This window comes from Urocampus carinirostris, chromosome 17 (assembly GCF_059441175.1).
Source record: "Urocampus carinirostris isolate Australia breed hairy pipefish chromosome 17, RoL_Ucar_1.0, whole genome shotgun sequence".
NCBI lineage: Eukaryota > Metazoa > Chordata > Actinopteri > Syngnathiformes > Syngnathidae > Urocampus > Urocampus carinirostris.
The window spans coordinates 14403264-14421947 of NC_142365.1; the positions used below are offsets into that span (position 1 = coordinate 14403264).

The following is an 18684-nucleotide window of genomic DNA, read 5'->3' on the forward strand; positions in this document are numbered from 1 at the left end:
TCCTAGCACGTGGGGGTTATGTAAGAGTGCAATTGTTTACTTTGCATTTAATGATTGAAGAATTCCCGAGCTGAAGCGACACGTGCCGCTTGAGTGGACTCCATGATGTCAAAGGGACTTTTTGGGTTAAGGTCTGGCTCTGTTAACCATGGCCTGAAAAAAAATTGTGGTTGTTACTAACAAGGTGGAAGGTTAAGATGGGGGATTAGTGCGTGAACTTTGTCTGGATACTTCGAGACAAAATGTGATCGTTTATGACGAGGGTCTCCATCGTTTTTAAAACTGAGAGCCATGTTTGTTTGTTTTTTACTAACTAGTGCAAAGGGCTATCAGTTTGATATGCATTTCTGAAAAAAATAACTAATCATGTTATTACTAGGTTGTAACTATGTTTTCAGTTGGTTAATTGCTGGAAATAGGGTTAAAAAGACACATTAAACCAATTGAAACAAAACGTTTTACTAGAAAATCACAACGACCCAACACTGCTGATGAGCTATTTTCAGAACCAGTCATTTTGTTATATTAAATATCATTTTAGTTATTTTACTTATTTTACTTATTCTGTTTTTGTATTTTATTTTCATCTTATTTATTTGGATTTTCTATTTCATTCATTTATCATTTTATCCTTTAATTATTTCTTGTTTTTATATTCATTTTGTTTTTTGATTTCATGTAAAATATTGTTTTGGTGTTCTTGCTGTGTTTTCTTTATTTTATCATCCAGTTTTTTCTTAATAATATATTTTCTTTATCTGATTTATTTGAACATCCTTTTCCTCCCTGGTTCGGTTTGGGGCAACAGGCCTTTCTTTCTATCTCAGGAAGATTCAACACCGAAGCGGCAAAAATGATTATCTACAAGTGCGCCGTTTCCAACGATGAGATGTTCTAAGACGTCTACCCAGTCAAAGAGACTCCAATCTTCTATGAAGTGGAAGGTTTTGTTATTTATTTTATTTCAAATAATCGGAAGTTGTTTAAAATAAATTATTTGAAATTGTATGAGTGAATAAAATAAATAACAAATAATATATTACATGTAATAAAAAAGATAATGAATAAATTCAATTGATATGTAAATATAAAATATATCAAATTTCAAAAATAAAATATTCTTGCCATTGCTGTTATTATTTCAAATAATTTGTTGTTGATTGATTTTTCTAATTAAATCAATACAAACAAAATAATAATACAAATAAATAAAATAATTTATAAAATCAAAATAAATGTTATTGTATAAAATAATATGATTATGATTGGTACATTTGATTTTATTCCAAAAAAGTTGTTTTTGTAGTTAAAAACATTATTTCTGAAATAATATATACTAAAACAAATACAAATTTGAAACAATTTGAAAAAATAAAGCAAATACATATTTAAAACATTTAACAAATATAACGAATAAAATAATAAACAAAATAAATAAATAAATTATTAAATTTAACAGATAAAATATTTGAAATAAATAGAATAAAAAATATTGACATTGATTTTATTATTTCATTTTTCATTTATTTTATCGTATGTATACATTCAATTTAGAATATTTCGAAATGCGAACGCTACCTCTCTAATAATGCTACTGACTCCTTGTTGGTGTGGGAGTGTGTGTGTGAATGGGTAAGTGTGAAGCGCATTGTAAAGCGCTTTGGGAGGTCTTCATTGACTTGAAAAGTGCTACATGAATGCAGAGCATTTACCATATACATATCTACTTATACTCATATATACACATGCCTATATCATATTCACATACACACACGCACAGACACAATAAATATATATAAATATGTATATATATTTATATAATCAAGAATCCAAATGAGAAGTTGTTTACTTTCGTAAGAGTGGTGCACAGCCTAGAATATTCTCTGAGGTGCAAATTTCACGAGGACGCCAACATTATATATCATCGTTCCGCGCAGCGTACGTAGCATAGCAGCTAAAACTGGAGCCGGGCCGTAAATCCCGACCGATTCCGAGCCGTCGAACTCGTCGACCTCGCCTTCGAAAGCCATAAATAAATAGTTCATAAATAGTTCCAGGTAACAATTGCAAAAACACAAGCGTGAAATTTGCTCAGGAGACATCAAATGGCCGACAATTTTCCCGCGGTGATTACAAAAAGCCGACTTCAAAGCGCCGTCGGGTCGCAGATCGTAAAAGTGACAAATAGGTTCCAGGAGGCAAAGAATTTAGATCTGGCGCTCTTTGGAACGCTACGAACTACTTCTCTAGCTGTGAAAGAAAAAACATAAAAACTAACCACGTTTTCATAAGGATACTACCGTTACAGCTAGCAATAACTGTTAGCATAAAAATGCAGATCAATATAGATATTTTACGGATCTGATTACAAATCCGACAATGCTTTCATGAGGATACTAGCGCTGTGGTTAGCAACATTTATTTGTCCGCACTAAAACACAAAACCAATACAGTGAAAAGCCTTGTTGTATACAGATATTTTACCGATCGATTTAAAAACTGACAATGCTATCAAAAATGTACTAGCATTGTGGATAGCAACATTAATTTTTAGCATTAAAAAACAATACCAATACCATGAAGATAGGTCAATACACATATTTTACAGATCTGATAATGATTTTATAGGGATACTATCGCTGTGGCTAGCAACATCATTTTGTTAGCATGTGGTCGATACCTGTTGCCGTGAAAATCAGACAATACAGACGTTATACTGATCCGATAAAAAAGAAATGACAATTCTTTCAAGCGAATAATAGCACTGTGGCTAGCAACATCTATTAGGTAGCATAAAAAAAAACGATACCAATACCGTGAGTATAGGTCAATAGTTTACCCGTCTGAATACAAAAAACTCCATTTGTATTACATTTGTTAGCATAAAACGAGAGATGATTCAATACCAATACTATGGCTGTGAAGATCAGTCAATAAAAATCGTTTACCCATTTGCTGACCACGCTTAAAGAAGGATACTAGCCCTGCGGCCAGCAACATCCACCTGTTAGCATGAAAACTGTACCAAAACTGTTAGCGTGGGGATTTATCAATACATATATTTTACAAATCTGGTTTTAAAAAACGGACCTGCTTTAATAAGTATACTAGTGCTGTGGCTAGTGCCATCGAATTGTTAGCATAAAAAACAAAACCGATACAATGCATCATTGGTTCCGTGCGGATCGTTGTACATAAGCGCGAGGCACAGATCAACCATGTGAGGAAAGAGACCTAAACGTTTTGTAAAGGGATGGACATTTCTGAACGTGAAAACTATGCAAGAGGTTCTGACACCAGAGCTTTATTATAGAAGTTACGAATGCATCACAGCGCCAGTCGTCGGACTTCCGAGGGAGAATCAAGTTCTCAAACTTTACTAGAGGCTTCCGTTAAAAAAAAAAAATATATATTCTTAGAATGTTTCTTAATTACCGTAAATTCCGGACTATAAGCCGCTACTTTTTTCCCAAATGTTCAGCCCTGCGGCTTATTCAGTGAAGCGGCCAATTTATGTAATTTTTCTAACGGCCACCAGCGGCGTTGGAGTTAGAGCTAAGATTTATGGCCCGAGCCCGAACCCGAACCCGAGGCAATTTCGGGCCGGGTCGGGCCTGAAATGTCAGTCATACGGTCGGGTCGGGTCGGGTTCGGTCCTGCTTTTTTTTTTTTTTTTTTTTTTTTTTTTTTTTTAAATTAATTAATAATGTGTTAAATGTTCATTAAAAATATATACTTAAACTATGTATGGATACTAGACCAAGGAATACTTGTTATAAAATAAATAATTTGGATAAAACGGAGAAGGAGCTGTAATTGCTTTTAACGGAGCCAGAGCATGCTCTGTGCACGTGACGTGACGTGAATGCTGTCCTCTTAATAATCTTCCCCTCCGCAAATTCGCGTGATTTTGGCCTGGTATCCCCGATATGGAGTCGGACCAACAAGAAGTTAAGGATAAACTCAAAAGAGGAGAACTGACGAGGAAAACGCACTCTGGTAAGAGTCAAGTGTGGAGCAATTGTTTTAATAAGCGTTTTATATAGAATACGATCGGGGGGAGCGGGGTGGGGGGGGGAGTTTTCCTAGGAGTCGGAAAAGGGCACAACACGTCGTCAACACCCCCTCAATGAAAGTGCGCTAAAATCTTAAGGACGTACTACTACTGCTGCTGTGGATTATGGCCCAATGATCAAGTCGTCAAAATGACGGACGCCCTTAAATGTTTTCGCTACCTCGAAAAAAAAACCGTCAATGACAGATTGTCGCTTAATGTGACATCTGCAGTGCAGACACAGAAATATAAAAGATGTAAATGTTTATACAGTTTTATTTAACTTAGGCCTAGATGTTGTAACAAAAGGCAGAGTTTAATTTGTTATCATAAATCACCCCTCCTTATAAATAAAATATGTAATTTCGGGCCCCTCGGGCCGGGCCAGCAAATCCAGTTAATTAGTCGGGCTCGGTCCGGGTCGCGTTTATTACCCCTCGGGCCTGCGTCGGGCTCGGGTGCTTTTTTTGGGCCCGATCTTACCTCTAGTTGGAGTATAAGAGGTAAGATTAAGACGAGTAGAAAATGTGCGCCAAGAAAGACTGCAACCTCTAAGTTCATATATACATTGTCTGTAAAGGAAAGGTACGTTCCGATAATGAGGAAGACGCCCTTGATGGCGATAGTTATGAGGAAGAAGTTGAGGACGATCTACCGTGAATTTCACAATTACGGGATGCTTTCTTTTGCCGGATACGTTTGATGCATTGCGAGCGTGATGCTACTAGCGTGTTGGTACCTTTCAAAGGAACGGTTTGGGATGAAAGTTATATTATTATTATTGAAGCTTTGAAAACTCTCTCGGTGTACCGTCTTTCTTCGTAAATATGTGTAACCATGTATAATATGTATTTGCAACTGTATATTTTTGTAATGTATTTATTTTAGAGATTTATTCTGTTATGTATTCTACGAGCGAATCCAAAAGAAGGGGCGGAGCAAACGCGGGCTGATGGGCAGTGGGGTAAAGCTGAGTTACCGGTAGATCTGTCTGTTGTCGCAGCGGACAATAGTGGATATATATTTTTCCCACCCTTAACTTTGTAAATATACATTTTGTTTCCTTGGATTACTTTCAACGGGACCCGGACTTTACAAGTCTGCATCATACGTTAATTACGGGTATCATTTTCCATTCATGATGCCGATTGTGGTTCAAAGATTGTCTACTTTTTATTTAGTTACAATCGTGGAACGGACAGCCTGGTCCGGATTAAACTTGTGATTGTGTCACAAGTTTTAATGCGCGGCTGGTACAGAGGTGCGGCTTGTGTAAGTACAAAAGTGGCAAATCACATAAAAAGTGGTGGGTGCGGCTTATAGTCAGGTGCGCTCTATAGTCCGGATTTTATGGTACACAATTGTACCTCAGGAGGAGACATAGATCAACCATGTGTGGCTAAAAATCATCCACACTGAAAGTGCTATAGAGAAACATCAATAAAAAAGACTGTGAAGGCAAAGTATGGTGAGGCAAAAACCAACCACGTGAGGAAAAGGACAGAAAACAAAAAAGCAAGAAAACCAAGAAATAGTCACCAACCTGGAGAAGCCGAGCGGGTACGTGGCCAGCAGGGTGGTGTTGGGGAGCCCGTCCCTCGGGTCACCAGGGGCCCGGCCGTAGCCGTCCCCCGGCATCCACCCTTCCCCTAACGAGCTCACGTTGGAGTGCACACCGAACGGCTTCCGGTCTTGCTGTCCAACGGCGCTCCGACACCGGTACCCGCCCAAGTCGGCTGTCGAGGGCCCTAAAGCGCCCGCCCCCTCCTGGAGGCACTGCGCCTGGCAGAAGACAGGCTCCTGCTTCTCCTGCTTGACCATCCCGGGGGTGGGAAGATGCGGGAAGGAATTTGTGTTCTCCTCCTTGATGACCACGCTTGACAGGAGTGACGGTGGCTGGTGCTGGAGAAGCTGCTGTTGAGGATGGTGGTGCGCAGAATGGGGTCCGCCATTGGGGCAACCGGCCGATCTGCCGCTGGCCTGGTGGAGTATGTCATCCAAGTGGGCCACTTCCGAATCCAGATCAAAGTCGCCGATGTCCTGCAGGGAACCCGGAAGGTCTAGGTCTTTCCACAACTCGCTGTCCTCCATCAACCGACTGCCTCCAGCAGATGCGGACTGGAGTCCGCTGTAAGAACCAAGGTCCTTATCCAGGGGGAAATCTCCTTCCTGTTTGATGTGCTGGGGGAAAAGATCATTAAGAGGAAGGTTCCCAAAGACGGAGGAGTTAAGGACGGACGGGGACGCGTTGTCCAGCTCGGCGAGATTCTGGCTCAAGAGCGCTAAATCGTCCTCCATGTTGAAGGCGTCGTCCTGTCGGGGTCTTTTGTGGCTAGGGAACTGGGCCTGCTGGTGGTCCAGGAGGACACCAGGATCAAGGTGGTTTTTGGTCCCACCCCCGTTTTGGACGCCAGGGTGAAGACGTCCCAGTAAGGACACGTCTGCGGCATCCCTGCGAGCCCCACTTCCTAACTCCATGTACGTCAGGCAGTCGTCTCGGTTGGCGTTGCACTTCAGGCCAACCTGGTCCATCTTGTGGTCTGCAACAGGTGGTTGGAGGATTAAATGGAGAACAGAGAAGACATCATGTTAGGACAGACATCGACAATCACCATTTCAGGGGTCTCCAACCTTTTTGAAGCTGAGAGCTATTTTTTTTTTACTTGTTAGCGCAAAGGGGTATCAGTTTGAAATTTCTTCCTCAGATAACATGTTATTACTGTGTTGTTACAATGTAATTACGAGATTATCTTTATTAGAGGTTGAAATTGTTTCAGTCTTTACTAAACAGTGTGCCAGAAATCAAATTTCCTAGAAAATCACACTAACCCATGATATATTTTTAGAAACAGTCTGAGGGCAACTCAGGTGGTCTTAGGTAGCTACCTGGTGCCTGCAGGCACAATGTTGGGGACACCCTGCATCATTTAGTCCATAATTGTCTGGTATAGTAGACGCCGGGATGTGGCGACCCCGCCGCCTTAGAACCTTTTTACTTTATGTGTGGGATAAAATGTTTTTTTCTGCTAACCAATAAAAACTTTGTAGTGTTTTGTGTATGGACAGTTAAGTCTCAAAGACGCCTGTCTGCTATTGGTCAACATCATATAAAATGCTGGTCTGCTATTGGTTTGCATCCCGGCGTCATTAAATGCCGATACTCTGCTCGCTGAATTATCTCCCACAATGACTTTCTCTTCAGTCAGTTCAGGATCTTTTGTGCTTTGTAAAGACTTTGTGAGTTGGCGATAGAATATGGTGTTATTTTGTACCGTTTTTATTTACTATGGGTCCAATGCTAGCAATGATGCTAAAGGGAGAAGCAAAAAACACGGTAACAATGGATAAAATCTAGCCGTTATCAAGAGCGATGAAGAAGGCACACACAATGTTATCTTTTCTGAAGAATAAGGCCGTAACCATTTGATGATTGAGACGATTATTAAGAATATGGTTCAGTTAGAGTGAGTGTAATAGTATCCTGCGTTGTCTCTTTTCATATTTTGTTCTGTTACAAAGAATCTAAGGAATACGTAAGGGCATGCACAAATTTGTTGGATTTTTTTTCCTGTTACTTTTCTACCAGTATGTGGGTATATGTCTTTTTCATCTACTTTTCATGTTTTGTTCTGTTAGAATTAGTTAGTGTTCAAATATATTCTGTGTTGTCTAACTTTCATGTTTTGTTAATTAGGGTTCCAACATATCATCCACTGCATTCATTTCAAATTTTATTCCGTTAGTGTCCCAACATATTCTGCATTGCACATTTCATATTTTGTTCAGATAGTTGGTCATTGTTCAGCAGATCCTGCGTTGTCTTCCATTCATGTTTTATTCTGTTAGAGTAAGTGTTCTGAAATATACTACCCTGTCTTCCCTTTCGTGTTCTTGGTCAGTTAGTGCCCCAACATGTGCCGAATGTTTTCTTTCATGTTATAGTTAAGTTAGAGCTGGTTAGTGTCCCAACATATCCCTTGCCATTTTTCATTCACGTTTTTGTTCAGATAAAGCTAGTCTTTCAACATTGTCTGTGTTCATTTGTTCACGTTTTGGTCAGTTCAAGATAGTGATTGTTCCATTACATCCAGCAGTGTCTTATTTTCATGTTTTTGTTTGATTAAAGCAAGTGTCCCAAAATGTTCTGTGTTCTTTCATTCGTGTTTTGGTCAGGTAAAGATAGTGAATGTTCCATCATATGCTGCAATGTCTTTCTTCCATGTTTTTTTTGTTTAGCTAGCGTTAGCTAGTGTCCGTATATATTCTGGATTGTCCTTTCATTTTTGTTTAGCTAGTTCGTGTTTCAAAATATCCTGCATTGTCTTACTTATATGTTTTGTTCAGTCAGGTCTAGTTAGTGTTCCAAAACACCCTTGCATTGTCTTTCTTTTACGTTTTGTTCATTTAGATCACATTAGTGTTTCAACATACCCTGTGTGGTCTTCCTTTCATGTTTTTAGTTAGTGTTTCGACATATCCTGCAGTGTCTACCTTTCATGTCTTGTTCGGTTGCAGTTAGAATTCATTCAGATCTAGTAAGTGTTCTGACATATCCTTCAATGGTCTTTCTTTTAATGTTTTGTTTCGTTAGAATTAGTGCTCCAACATATCCTATCCTGCACATATTTTTGTTAGAGTTAGTGTTCTAAATTGCTCTTGGTTATTTTGTATTCAGTTAGAGTTGGTATTCTAACATCTCCTGCATTTCATTTCAAGTTTTTGTTTTTGTTACTGTACAAACATGTTGTTTAGTGTCTTTCTTCCATGTTTTTCTCAGATGAAGTTGGTGTTCTGACCTATCGTGTGTTACCATCCTTTCATATTTTCATCTTAGTTAGCGTTGGTTTTCTAACATATACTGCGTTGTCTCACTTGTATGATTTTATTCAGTTAAAGTTAGTATTCTTACATATGCTGCATTTACTTTCATGTTTTTTTCAGTATGTCTAAGTGTTCCAACATACTGTATCCTGCGTTGTCTTCTTTCAAGTTCTTGTTCAGTTATTGTTTGAACAAATACTGCATTGTCTTCTTTCATGTTCTGCTCCGATAAAGTTGGTGTTCCAACATAACCTGAGTTGTCGTCTGTTCAAGCTTTTGTTCCGTCAGCTCTAGATCTAGATATGGTTTCTCACGTAAAGGTACTTTCCCGTCTAATTCGATACGCCGAATAAAAAAAGTTACGCCAGCAAATAAATGAACTGCATTGCTTAAACTGAAGCTTCATTTTCTGGCCTGACGGTCACAAGATCCGTGGCCCGATTTCCTCAACAAGAATAGACAGAGATAATTACGCCGCAAATTACTGAGAACCACTACTGGGCTGAGCCTCACTTCTGATTAGAATTTAGATTTGTATTATTTTTTAATATCATTGCTGCTAATGAAACCTAACAAACATATTGAAAGAATTCCATTTGCGGGCGCTGCCATGACAAGCAAGGAATTAAACATGTGAGTAAGCAAGTTGTGTTAATATAACTAAACAGATCATGATAACCAATGAAACTGGTTGCTAATGCTAATTTTAAGACAATGTTAAAGTAAAACATATTTTCTGACATTTGAATCCAGTAAGTAACTAATAAGTAGATTGTTGTTATGAGATTAAATCTAGCGGCAGGTTTCTATATCAGTTTTTTGGACTAATTCTTTAATTCTTTGTTGTTTTTCCTAACTTGTTTTTTGGGGGGGGGGAAAGAGCTAAGTCAAGTCAAGTCATGTTTATTTGCGTAGCCCTTTATCACAAGGAGTCTCAAAGGGCTCCAGACTATACCATCCCCTGATCTAAAACCTACATGAGGGCAAAGAAAAAGTCAAAAACCTCAACATGAGGAAAATGAAGAAATCTTGAGAATTGACCGCATATGAGGTCATCCCTCTTCCAGGATGACCAGGCTGCAACAACATTGCAGTGTTGGGAAATATCTTCCATGCTCAAGTCATTCTTCAATAATTTAAAACAAATATTCCAGGGGAAATATATTCTAAAAATATTTTTCCCCAAAGAGGAGAATGTCGCATTTCTTTTTTCAAAAACAACAACAACAAAAAACAATTTTGAAATACAGAACAAATATTTCAAAAGAATAGCTCAAAATGTGTGGAAAATCACACAAAAATGTTTCGAAAAACAAGAAGTATTTTTAAAAACAGAATAAAATAAATATTTTGAAAATCAGGAACAAAAAAGTCAGTAAAAGGAATTCAAAAAACATTAAAAAAAAAAAAAAAAAGATTTCAAGAAACACATACATTTCAAATTTTAAAAAACAACCCGAAAATGTTTCAAGAAAGAAAAAACTATTATTTTGAAAAGCAATATATTCCCAAAGTCAGAAAATACGTCTGTTTTTAAATGTTTCAAAAAACAGAGACAAATATTCTGAAAAGCAGGAAGAAATACGTTCAAAAATCAGCATACAATTTTTGGGGGAAAAACTTAAAAAGAACAACTGAAAAACATGTATCTATTATATCTATTATATGTAATATATATATATATATATATATATATATATACAATTATTATTATTTTTTTAATATATATATATATTTTAAAATACAAAATATTCTTTCAGAAAAAAACAAAATCTAAATATATCAAAAATTGAAAAAAAAAATCTAAAAACAAAAACAAAAGTAAACTTTGAAAAACAGAAAAAAAAATCCGAAAACTAGAATAAATAAATAAAACAGCAGAAAAAGGTTTTGAAAAACAGAAACAAAAATTAAAAAACATGATTTATTTTTTTTAATAAAAAACATTTGATGTTTAACAGAAAATATTTAGATTTAAAAAACCAGAAAATATATTTTGAAAAATGGAAATACAATTTTTGGGGAGAAACAAAGAATATATATAAATAACCGAGGAGACCACTGAAAAAATGTCACCCAAAAAAATCATTTTATAACATTTATAAGGAAAGACGGAAATAATTTTTAATGTAAATCCAAAACTCCTTTATTACATGTTTACCCTGGAGTGCATGTCCAATCTTGTTTCATACCATGTTTACTACGTCGTTATCAATGACAATAAAGACGATTCCATTCAATTCAAATATACTTTCAATTGTTTTTAATTATTTTCCTTATTTCGTTCACAGGTCTCCCATGGGTTACCCCGCCCCTCACCGGAAGTCGACCCTTTCTAAATAAGGGCAAATCTTTCCAAAATCGATTCCTCCGTTTACATGCACTAATTATTTTGCATTCTTTGTTTGCAATGCAGATTGAAACGATTACAAATAAAATTTTGTTTTTGCTTCCTCCCACGCATTGCAACATTAGTGCAACCTGTTGGCTGCTCGCACAACTGCAGCGATCACGCCTTACACACATTTTTAAACCCAAATCAATGTATTTATATTGTATTAATTCATTTATTTTATTTCAAAAATTGTTATTTGCACCCGGTTGGGGTTTCTTACCTGGGGAGGGACGCTCCGTTCTAAGTCATGTCCTGTCAAAAGTCAGCGAGAAAATTTGCCACGGCAATAAAAAAACATTCCTTGCTGGTGACAACACGAGAAAATGAAACAAAACAAAAAACAAAAAATCCTTTGTGAAAAAAAAATCTGTTTCTCCTTCTGTCGACAACTATTTTAAAACTTAAGTAAACAAGGTCGAGGAGGAGATCCGAGGGGTGAAAAAACAGCACCACTTTTCTGTGTTTAAGAAGCAGAAGGCGTGAAAAAGGAGAAGAAATCCGAGAGGTTCTCTTGGGAAAGAAGAGTGGAGCTTGGCGAGGGGTTTGTAGGTGTGTTTTAAGTTAAAAATGGAAGTTATATAAGAGCGAGAGAAAGAGACGGTGTCGCGGTCGGGCAACAGCATTCTGCCGCGAACTCCACGAAGGCTGGGCGAGACGTCAACGTACCAGAGAGGGAAAAAAACACTTCCGGTTAACGCCGATCAGAGTAAAATCACATACCGGAAGTTCAGCTCTTTCACATTTCGACTGACGCCCGCTTTGGGTTTTACGCAGTCTTCTTCTTCTCTTTTTTTATTTCAGGGAAGTCCGTTGGGGTATTCATTTAGAGGGTTTTATTTGTCTTTTCATTTTCATTTTTATTACTCTCAATTAATTATTTTTTGTAAGGTTTAACTTCCATCCATCTATCCATTATCCTCAGTAGGGTCTCGGGGGATCTGGAGCCCATCCCAGCTATCTTCGGGCAGTGGGCAGGGGACACCCTGAACTGGTTGCCAGCCAATCAAAGGGCACACATACAGACAACTAACTCGCTCATTCAAGTCAAGTCAAGTCATATTTATTTATATAGGCTTAATCACAAAAATGTCTCAAAGGACTGCACAGGATTACAATGACACAATTACCTGATCTTAAACCAACATGCGGGCAAGGAACAACTCAAAACCTCAGCGTGAGAAAAAAGAGAAACCTTGAGAAGGGACCTCAGAAGTGGTAATCCCCCTTTCAGGATGACCAGGTTGAATTACATTTAGCATTACAATACACAAACATAATAAACACTAGGTAACATGTTGAAAATTTGTCCGGAAAGTGCATGATAGCAACGACACCCCCAGCCTATAAACTAATCCAGAAAGTCTATGACGGCCACGACGCAGCTTCCCATCACTGCCAGCTAGTCCATGCAGGCGTTGACATGCTTCAGGTCAAACGCTGACTCATCTCAAATCGTCCTTCTCCTTCGTATTACCACCAGGCAGGCAGTCGGAAAAAGACAGGACAATACAGAATATGAGGTGGGCATCAATCATAAGCTTTGGAATAAAAGTGTGTCTTAAGCCTTGATTTAAAAACTTCCATTGATCTCCGGAGGCAGGGCATTCCAGAGCACCAGGGCCTGGCTCATTCACACCTAGGGATCATTTGGACCGGCCAATTACTGACATGCATGTTTTTGGAATGTGGGAGGAAACCGGAGTGCCCAGAGGAAACCCAAGGAAGCAAAGGGAGAACATGCAAACTCCGCACAGGAAGGCAGGTAGCTGAAGTCGACACAATGACCTCAGAACTGTGCCACGGACGCACGAACCTCTCAGCCGCCATGCTGCCAGAGTTTCCGAATGTAGGGTTTTTTATTTCTTCAAAAATAAATCAAAATCAGAAAACGCACTAATTTTTAGATAACAAATTATCATGTTATTCCAATGTATTTGTTTTGTTGTGTTACTTAAAACACACTTCTATTCTATAGCATTGTCACGCAGCGGAGGAAACAGGAAAAAAAGGACCCATTCGCGCAGACATACTCACAATTTATTGGGGGGAGGAAGAGGAGGGTGCGCACACTCGATCCGGGGATCGATGGTCGCGGAGTGGATTAGAAATCCAAACAAAAGAAAAGTTGTCAAAAAAAAACAAACGGATCATACCAAAAACAAAACAGGATCAAATACAGGCAGATTCACAGAACTAGGCATTTAACAGGTTTTAACAGATGTCTCACAGAGTTTAACCAGGTTTAACAAACGTTCCAGCAACGCACAGTACAAAGGAGCGCGCTTGAGTACTCCAAGAGCAATCAGTCCAATGCGTCTCAGCCGGTGTCATGACAAGGACATGACAAGCATATGAATAACCTATATTTTATGTTGAAAATATCTGTGTATTATTTGCCCTCATGAAGGTTTTAGATTATGGGATGGTGTCATAATAGTCTGTAGTTTGGAATAGTCTTTGATCTGTGCAGCCCTTTGAGACTCTTTGTGATTAAGGGGGTCACAAATAAACATGACTTGACTTGACATGTTATTACTTAGTTCAAAATTGAATGAGGGGTTTTCTAAACTTAGTCAACATCTACAAAACCCACTTTACTAGAAAATGGCAATGACCCAGCACTGGTTAGGTATTTAAAGAACAGTTCCGCGGGCACTTCAGGTGACCTTAGGGGCACATGTTGAAGACCCCTGAACTAAATCAACAAAAAAGGGCAGAAGTGAAGTCAAGATTCTTCCATCTAAGGCAGTAAACAAAAGTGAAGCCCTTTCTCAAGTGTGATGTTTTTAAGATTGTGATTCATGCCTTCATCACATCTGGGCTAGACTACTGCAATGCATTTTATCATGGAATCAGCTGGTCTTCCTTCTTACTTCTCCAGAAGTTCCAAAATGCTCCCGCTCGACTTTAAACTGGCACACGTAAAAAGGAGAACATGTCCTGGCTTCCCTTCGCTGGCTGTCGTGCATTTCAGGGTTCATTTTTAGATTCATTTATTTGTTTTTGAATCATTAAATGGCCTTGCCTCCTTTACCTCAGTGAGCTACTTCACTGCTGGAGCTACCGAAGTCCAAGAGGAAGCTCACAGGGGATAGAGACTTTTTCTGTTGCTGCTCCAAAATTTCAGAATAATTTGCCTTTGCACATCAGACAGGCTCCCGCAATGTCCATTTTTAAAACTAGTCCTTGGCTTTTGACCCAACATGAGACTTGGCTCCTGTTTGATTATTTTCTATGCTTTTTATTCTATTCATTATCTTATGTTCTATTTAAGGTAGGGGTGTCCAGACTTTTGAGAAAGCAGGACAGATTTTGTAAGCGAAAATGTGTGAGGGCCGACCATACAGCCTGGCATTCTTTAAAGAGTCTTTAATAATTACATCCTCCGGGAAAGGTTTGCAGAGATTGATTTTTTAGCATCATAACCGCTTAGCTCACCTTTGTAGCATTTTCATGTCACTTGCAGGGTCTCGTGAAAAGCGCTGCTATTCCGTCTAAACAGCTTCCAGTTGTTTCGCCTTTTCACAGCATTTGTTTCCAGATAACTTTTTTATATTTCTACAACGATCTATCAATGTATCTATGTATGAATCTATATAACTGAGGAGCACATCACTAGTTGAGATATATATTTGGAAAAAAAGTAAAAGTATAAAACAGTATATACAGTATATACAGTATATATATATATATATATATATATATATATATATATATATATATATATATATATATATATATATATATAAATAAACAGAAAAACATATTCAGCAAAACAGAAATAAATATTTTAAACAACAGAAATTTTTTTAAAAAACAAAAATAAATGTATTCAAAAAATTAAAAAAAGAGAAATAACATTATTTGAGAAACAAATAAAATACCAAAAACATCACATTAAAAAAATAAAACAAAAAAAGACATTAATATTTCAAACAAAAGAAAAATAAATAAACAAAAAATAATTGTATTCAAAAAACTAAAAGTATATACGTTTGGTAAATGGAAAAATATATTTAGAAAATGTTTTAAAAAATCAAAAACAGACAAAAACAGCAAAAATCAGGGTTTTCTTTTTGTTCAGTGAAAATGAAAAAAAATATTTTGACAAACAAAAAATATATTTTTCACATCAGAAAAAAGAAATACCCAAACAATTACAATAATTTAGGAAACCCAATATAAATTATTTTTACGATTACAAAACAAAAATTCAAACATATTAAAACAACTTTAAAAACAGAAGTAAAATATTTTGATTAAAAGGAAAAAATAATAATTGAAAAAAAACCCAGAAATTATTATTTAAAAAAGATATATATTCAAACACGGAACCAAAGACAATACAAATTGAAAAACCAGAAAAAAATAATTTGAGAAACTTTGAAAAATAAATTAAATAAAATTCAAAACGTAAAAGTATCCCCCCCCCAATTTTTTTTTAATATTTCAAAAACAATAATTAAAAAACTGAAAATAAATTAAAATATAAAAAACATTTTATAAGTCATGACAAATATTTGAAAAATATGAACTAAATGTTTCAAAACAAAACAAAAATATGTTGGGGAAAAAAATCTAAAAGGGGGGAATATTTTAAATCACAAATAAAATGTTTTCACTTTTAATGATTTTTTTGGAGGGGTTTAACTTCCGATTTGTTAGTTTTTTTATTCTTCTGAAGTACTCTTAATCTAGATCATTCTCCCTCAAATAACAAAACAATGAATCACAGAAATATTTTTTTAAAAGGGACCCAAAATGTTACGCTTTTAATTTCTCAAAAACAGCTTCTCGTGAGCTTCGATATTGTAGCTTGAATTAAACATCAAGTCAAGAGACGCTAATGTACTATAAAAAATAGCTTCCTGTTGCCCCCTAAAAAATAAAAGTAAGGTAACAGAAGGCACAGCTTATTTTTAAATTTTGTTTTATTGTGATACGATTAGTTGTGTGTATACCTTTAATAAGCCATTGTTAATGACATAAAATGTTTTTAACCGAGCACTAAAACACAAATAAATAACATATAATATATTTTATTTTTTATTTGAGACCTTTCCGTGAGCTTTGATACTACCATGGAAACTTGACTATAAGAACAGAGTTTGACACTTGGGGTGAACGCCTCTTGTCCCCCTCTTAGCTCCCCTCCACGCAGGAATGTGTCAAAAGGGTGTCCTCGAGTTCTCGTTGCGAAACAACGCGAGACTTCCTGCGTCATTTGCCAAATGACTTATTTGTGTAGAGCTCTTAGGGGTGGGGGATCATGTGAGGTTATGAACGAACGTGACGTCATCGTCCCCCCTTATGAGTAGAGGGAAAATGAATTTTAAAATCTATTATGAGTCGATAAAAAGTATTTTCTTTCTGTTCATTTCTTAAGAATTTGGTTAAAAAAGAAGAATTTCACTCAATGAATTTGTTCCAAATCACGACACAATTTTTGTTTTTGTAGATCCCTTAAACCCTTTAAACTTATATTGCTGTTGATGTTATTTCCTGTATGTATCATTTTTTGTGTAAAGCCTTAGCTTTTCTTTTTTTGTATTTTACATTTGCATATTTTACTTTTTAATTCCCGTTTTTGCTACCTTTCTTTGATGCACGTAAAATAAAAAAAAGAAGTAGCAAAAGATGAACGTCGTCTGAGTCAAATGAAAGATGAGAAAGCGATTTATTTTGCAGCATTGCTCTTATTTTGAAGCATTGTGACAAAATTAGCGACTGAAGGAAAACACAGCTATGAGTGAGTCCATTTCTTTCCCCTGTTTTTTATTGAAGTGATTTCATTATTATTTTGATTGTATTTTCATTTATATTTTAATATTTGCATTATTGTAAGTTATTAAAATTACATATGTATTGTAGTTTTTCTAAAAATACTATCTGCTCTTATTTTGAAGCATGAAGACAAAATTAGCGACTAAAGAAAACACTTATTACTTAGTCAAATTACTTCCCTTAATTTTTCTTGAATTTGTCTTACAATTATTTTAACTGTAATCATATTCATATATTGATAATTGTATTATTAATGTTTATTATAATTATATTTGAATTGTATTATTTTTCTAAAAATACATGTTATATTTCATTTTAAAGCATTTTGACAATATTTGCCAAATTTGAGTGATATGAGTCAATTTCTGTCACTCCTTTTAAATGTATTTATCTTATTTTAATTTAATTTTGTTATCAACAAAGACATACAACTAAAATCATTTGTTATTTTAAAAAAATACAAATTTAGCACTCAATTTGAAGCATCAGGTAGTTATGTGAGTCAATTTCTTTCCCTTTTTTCATTAATTTGAGAATGTTTAAATCATAGTTTATTTTATGATCTATTTTATGATGAATATATATTCACTCCGCTATTTTCCTAAAAATATGTTTTTAATGCTCTTATTTTGAAGTATCGTGACAAAGAATTGAAGTACATATGTGCTTCAAATTCTCTCTCTCAATAAATGTTTACACATTTATTTTAACTCAAAAAATGTTTATGTTTATTAATATTCAGTGTGGCATTGACGTGAAACAACAGATTTGGTTGTTGTGAATATACAAGTACAAACGATCTATATTACAGTGGTGGGCTGTCAGGGCCTGCAAAGCTTTCTCTTCTGGCCTAAAAATAACAGAATCAAGGGATGATAATTATAATAATTTTGTCCATGAATACCTATTAAATAATTCAAAATTATTCGTCGACTTCCTTCCACTGTTCCTCACCTGGTTATGCTGCTTCCCTATGTTCAGATCCGGAGCCTTCGCTCTGAAAATACTGGTTTACTAGTGATCCCAAGAGCCAAGAAGAGATCCGCAGGTCCGAGAGCGTTCTCCATTCGGGCCCCGGTGCTGTGGAATGCTCTTCCCCCTGAGATTCGATCTGCAACCTCAGTCAACCTGTTCAAATCTGGGCTTAAAACACACTTCGATTCTATAGTTTATGAATGACCTATTTTTCCTGTTGTGTATTAATTGTTATTACAACATCCATTGCAGCCTGATCATCCTGGAAAGGGGATTACCTCATGTGCGGTCCCTCCTCAAGGTTTCTTTATTTTCCTCATGTTGATGTTTTTGAATTTGTCCTTGCCCTCATGTAGGTTTTAGATCAGGGGATGGTGTAATAATAGTCTGTGGTTTGCAATAATCTGTGGTCTGTGCAGCCCTTTGAGATCAAGGGCTAAATAAATAAACACGACTTGACTTCCAGGTGTGTGGTTTCACATTTAGGCAATTAAACAATCACAGGTTTAGAAATCTGCCCTGAGGCCTTCACAAACAGTTCTGAAGGCCTTGGGCATAACATGACTGTTCGATAAAGCTGTTGGTTGAGCCAATCGGATTCCAAGTCGGTGAGTCAGGGCCTGCTAGCGGGCCTTAGGAAAAGTCAGCAGTTTCA

General features: G+C 36.4%; 1 protein-coding gene across 3 annotated transcripts in view; it reads right to left on the bottom strand.

Annotated features, from left to right (window-relative positions):
• The window catches only part of LOC148349293 (glucocorticoid receptor-like), a 71438-nt gene extending 59425 nt beyond the window's left edge, over positions 1 to 12013 (bottom strand). For 2 of the 3 annotated variants that reach the window (XM_088321342.1, XM_088321340.1), the window contains exons 1-2: positions 11491 to 11892; positions 5598 to 6594 (exon numbers count right to left, since the gene is read on the bottom strand). In XM_088321342.1, coding sequence (XP_088177468.1) covers positions 5598 to 6586 — 989 coding nt within the window. In that variant the 5' untranslated portion in view covers positions 6587 to 6594; positions 11491 to 11892. Of the gene's footprint in view, positions 1 to 5597; positions 6595 to 11490; positions 11893 to 11990 lie in introns of those variants that run through there. The other variant, XM_088321341.1, reaches the window with a different exon arrangement.
• Between the last annotated feature and the right edge of the window lie 6671 nt (positions 12014 to 18684).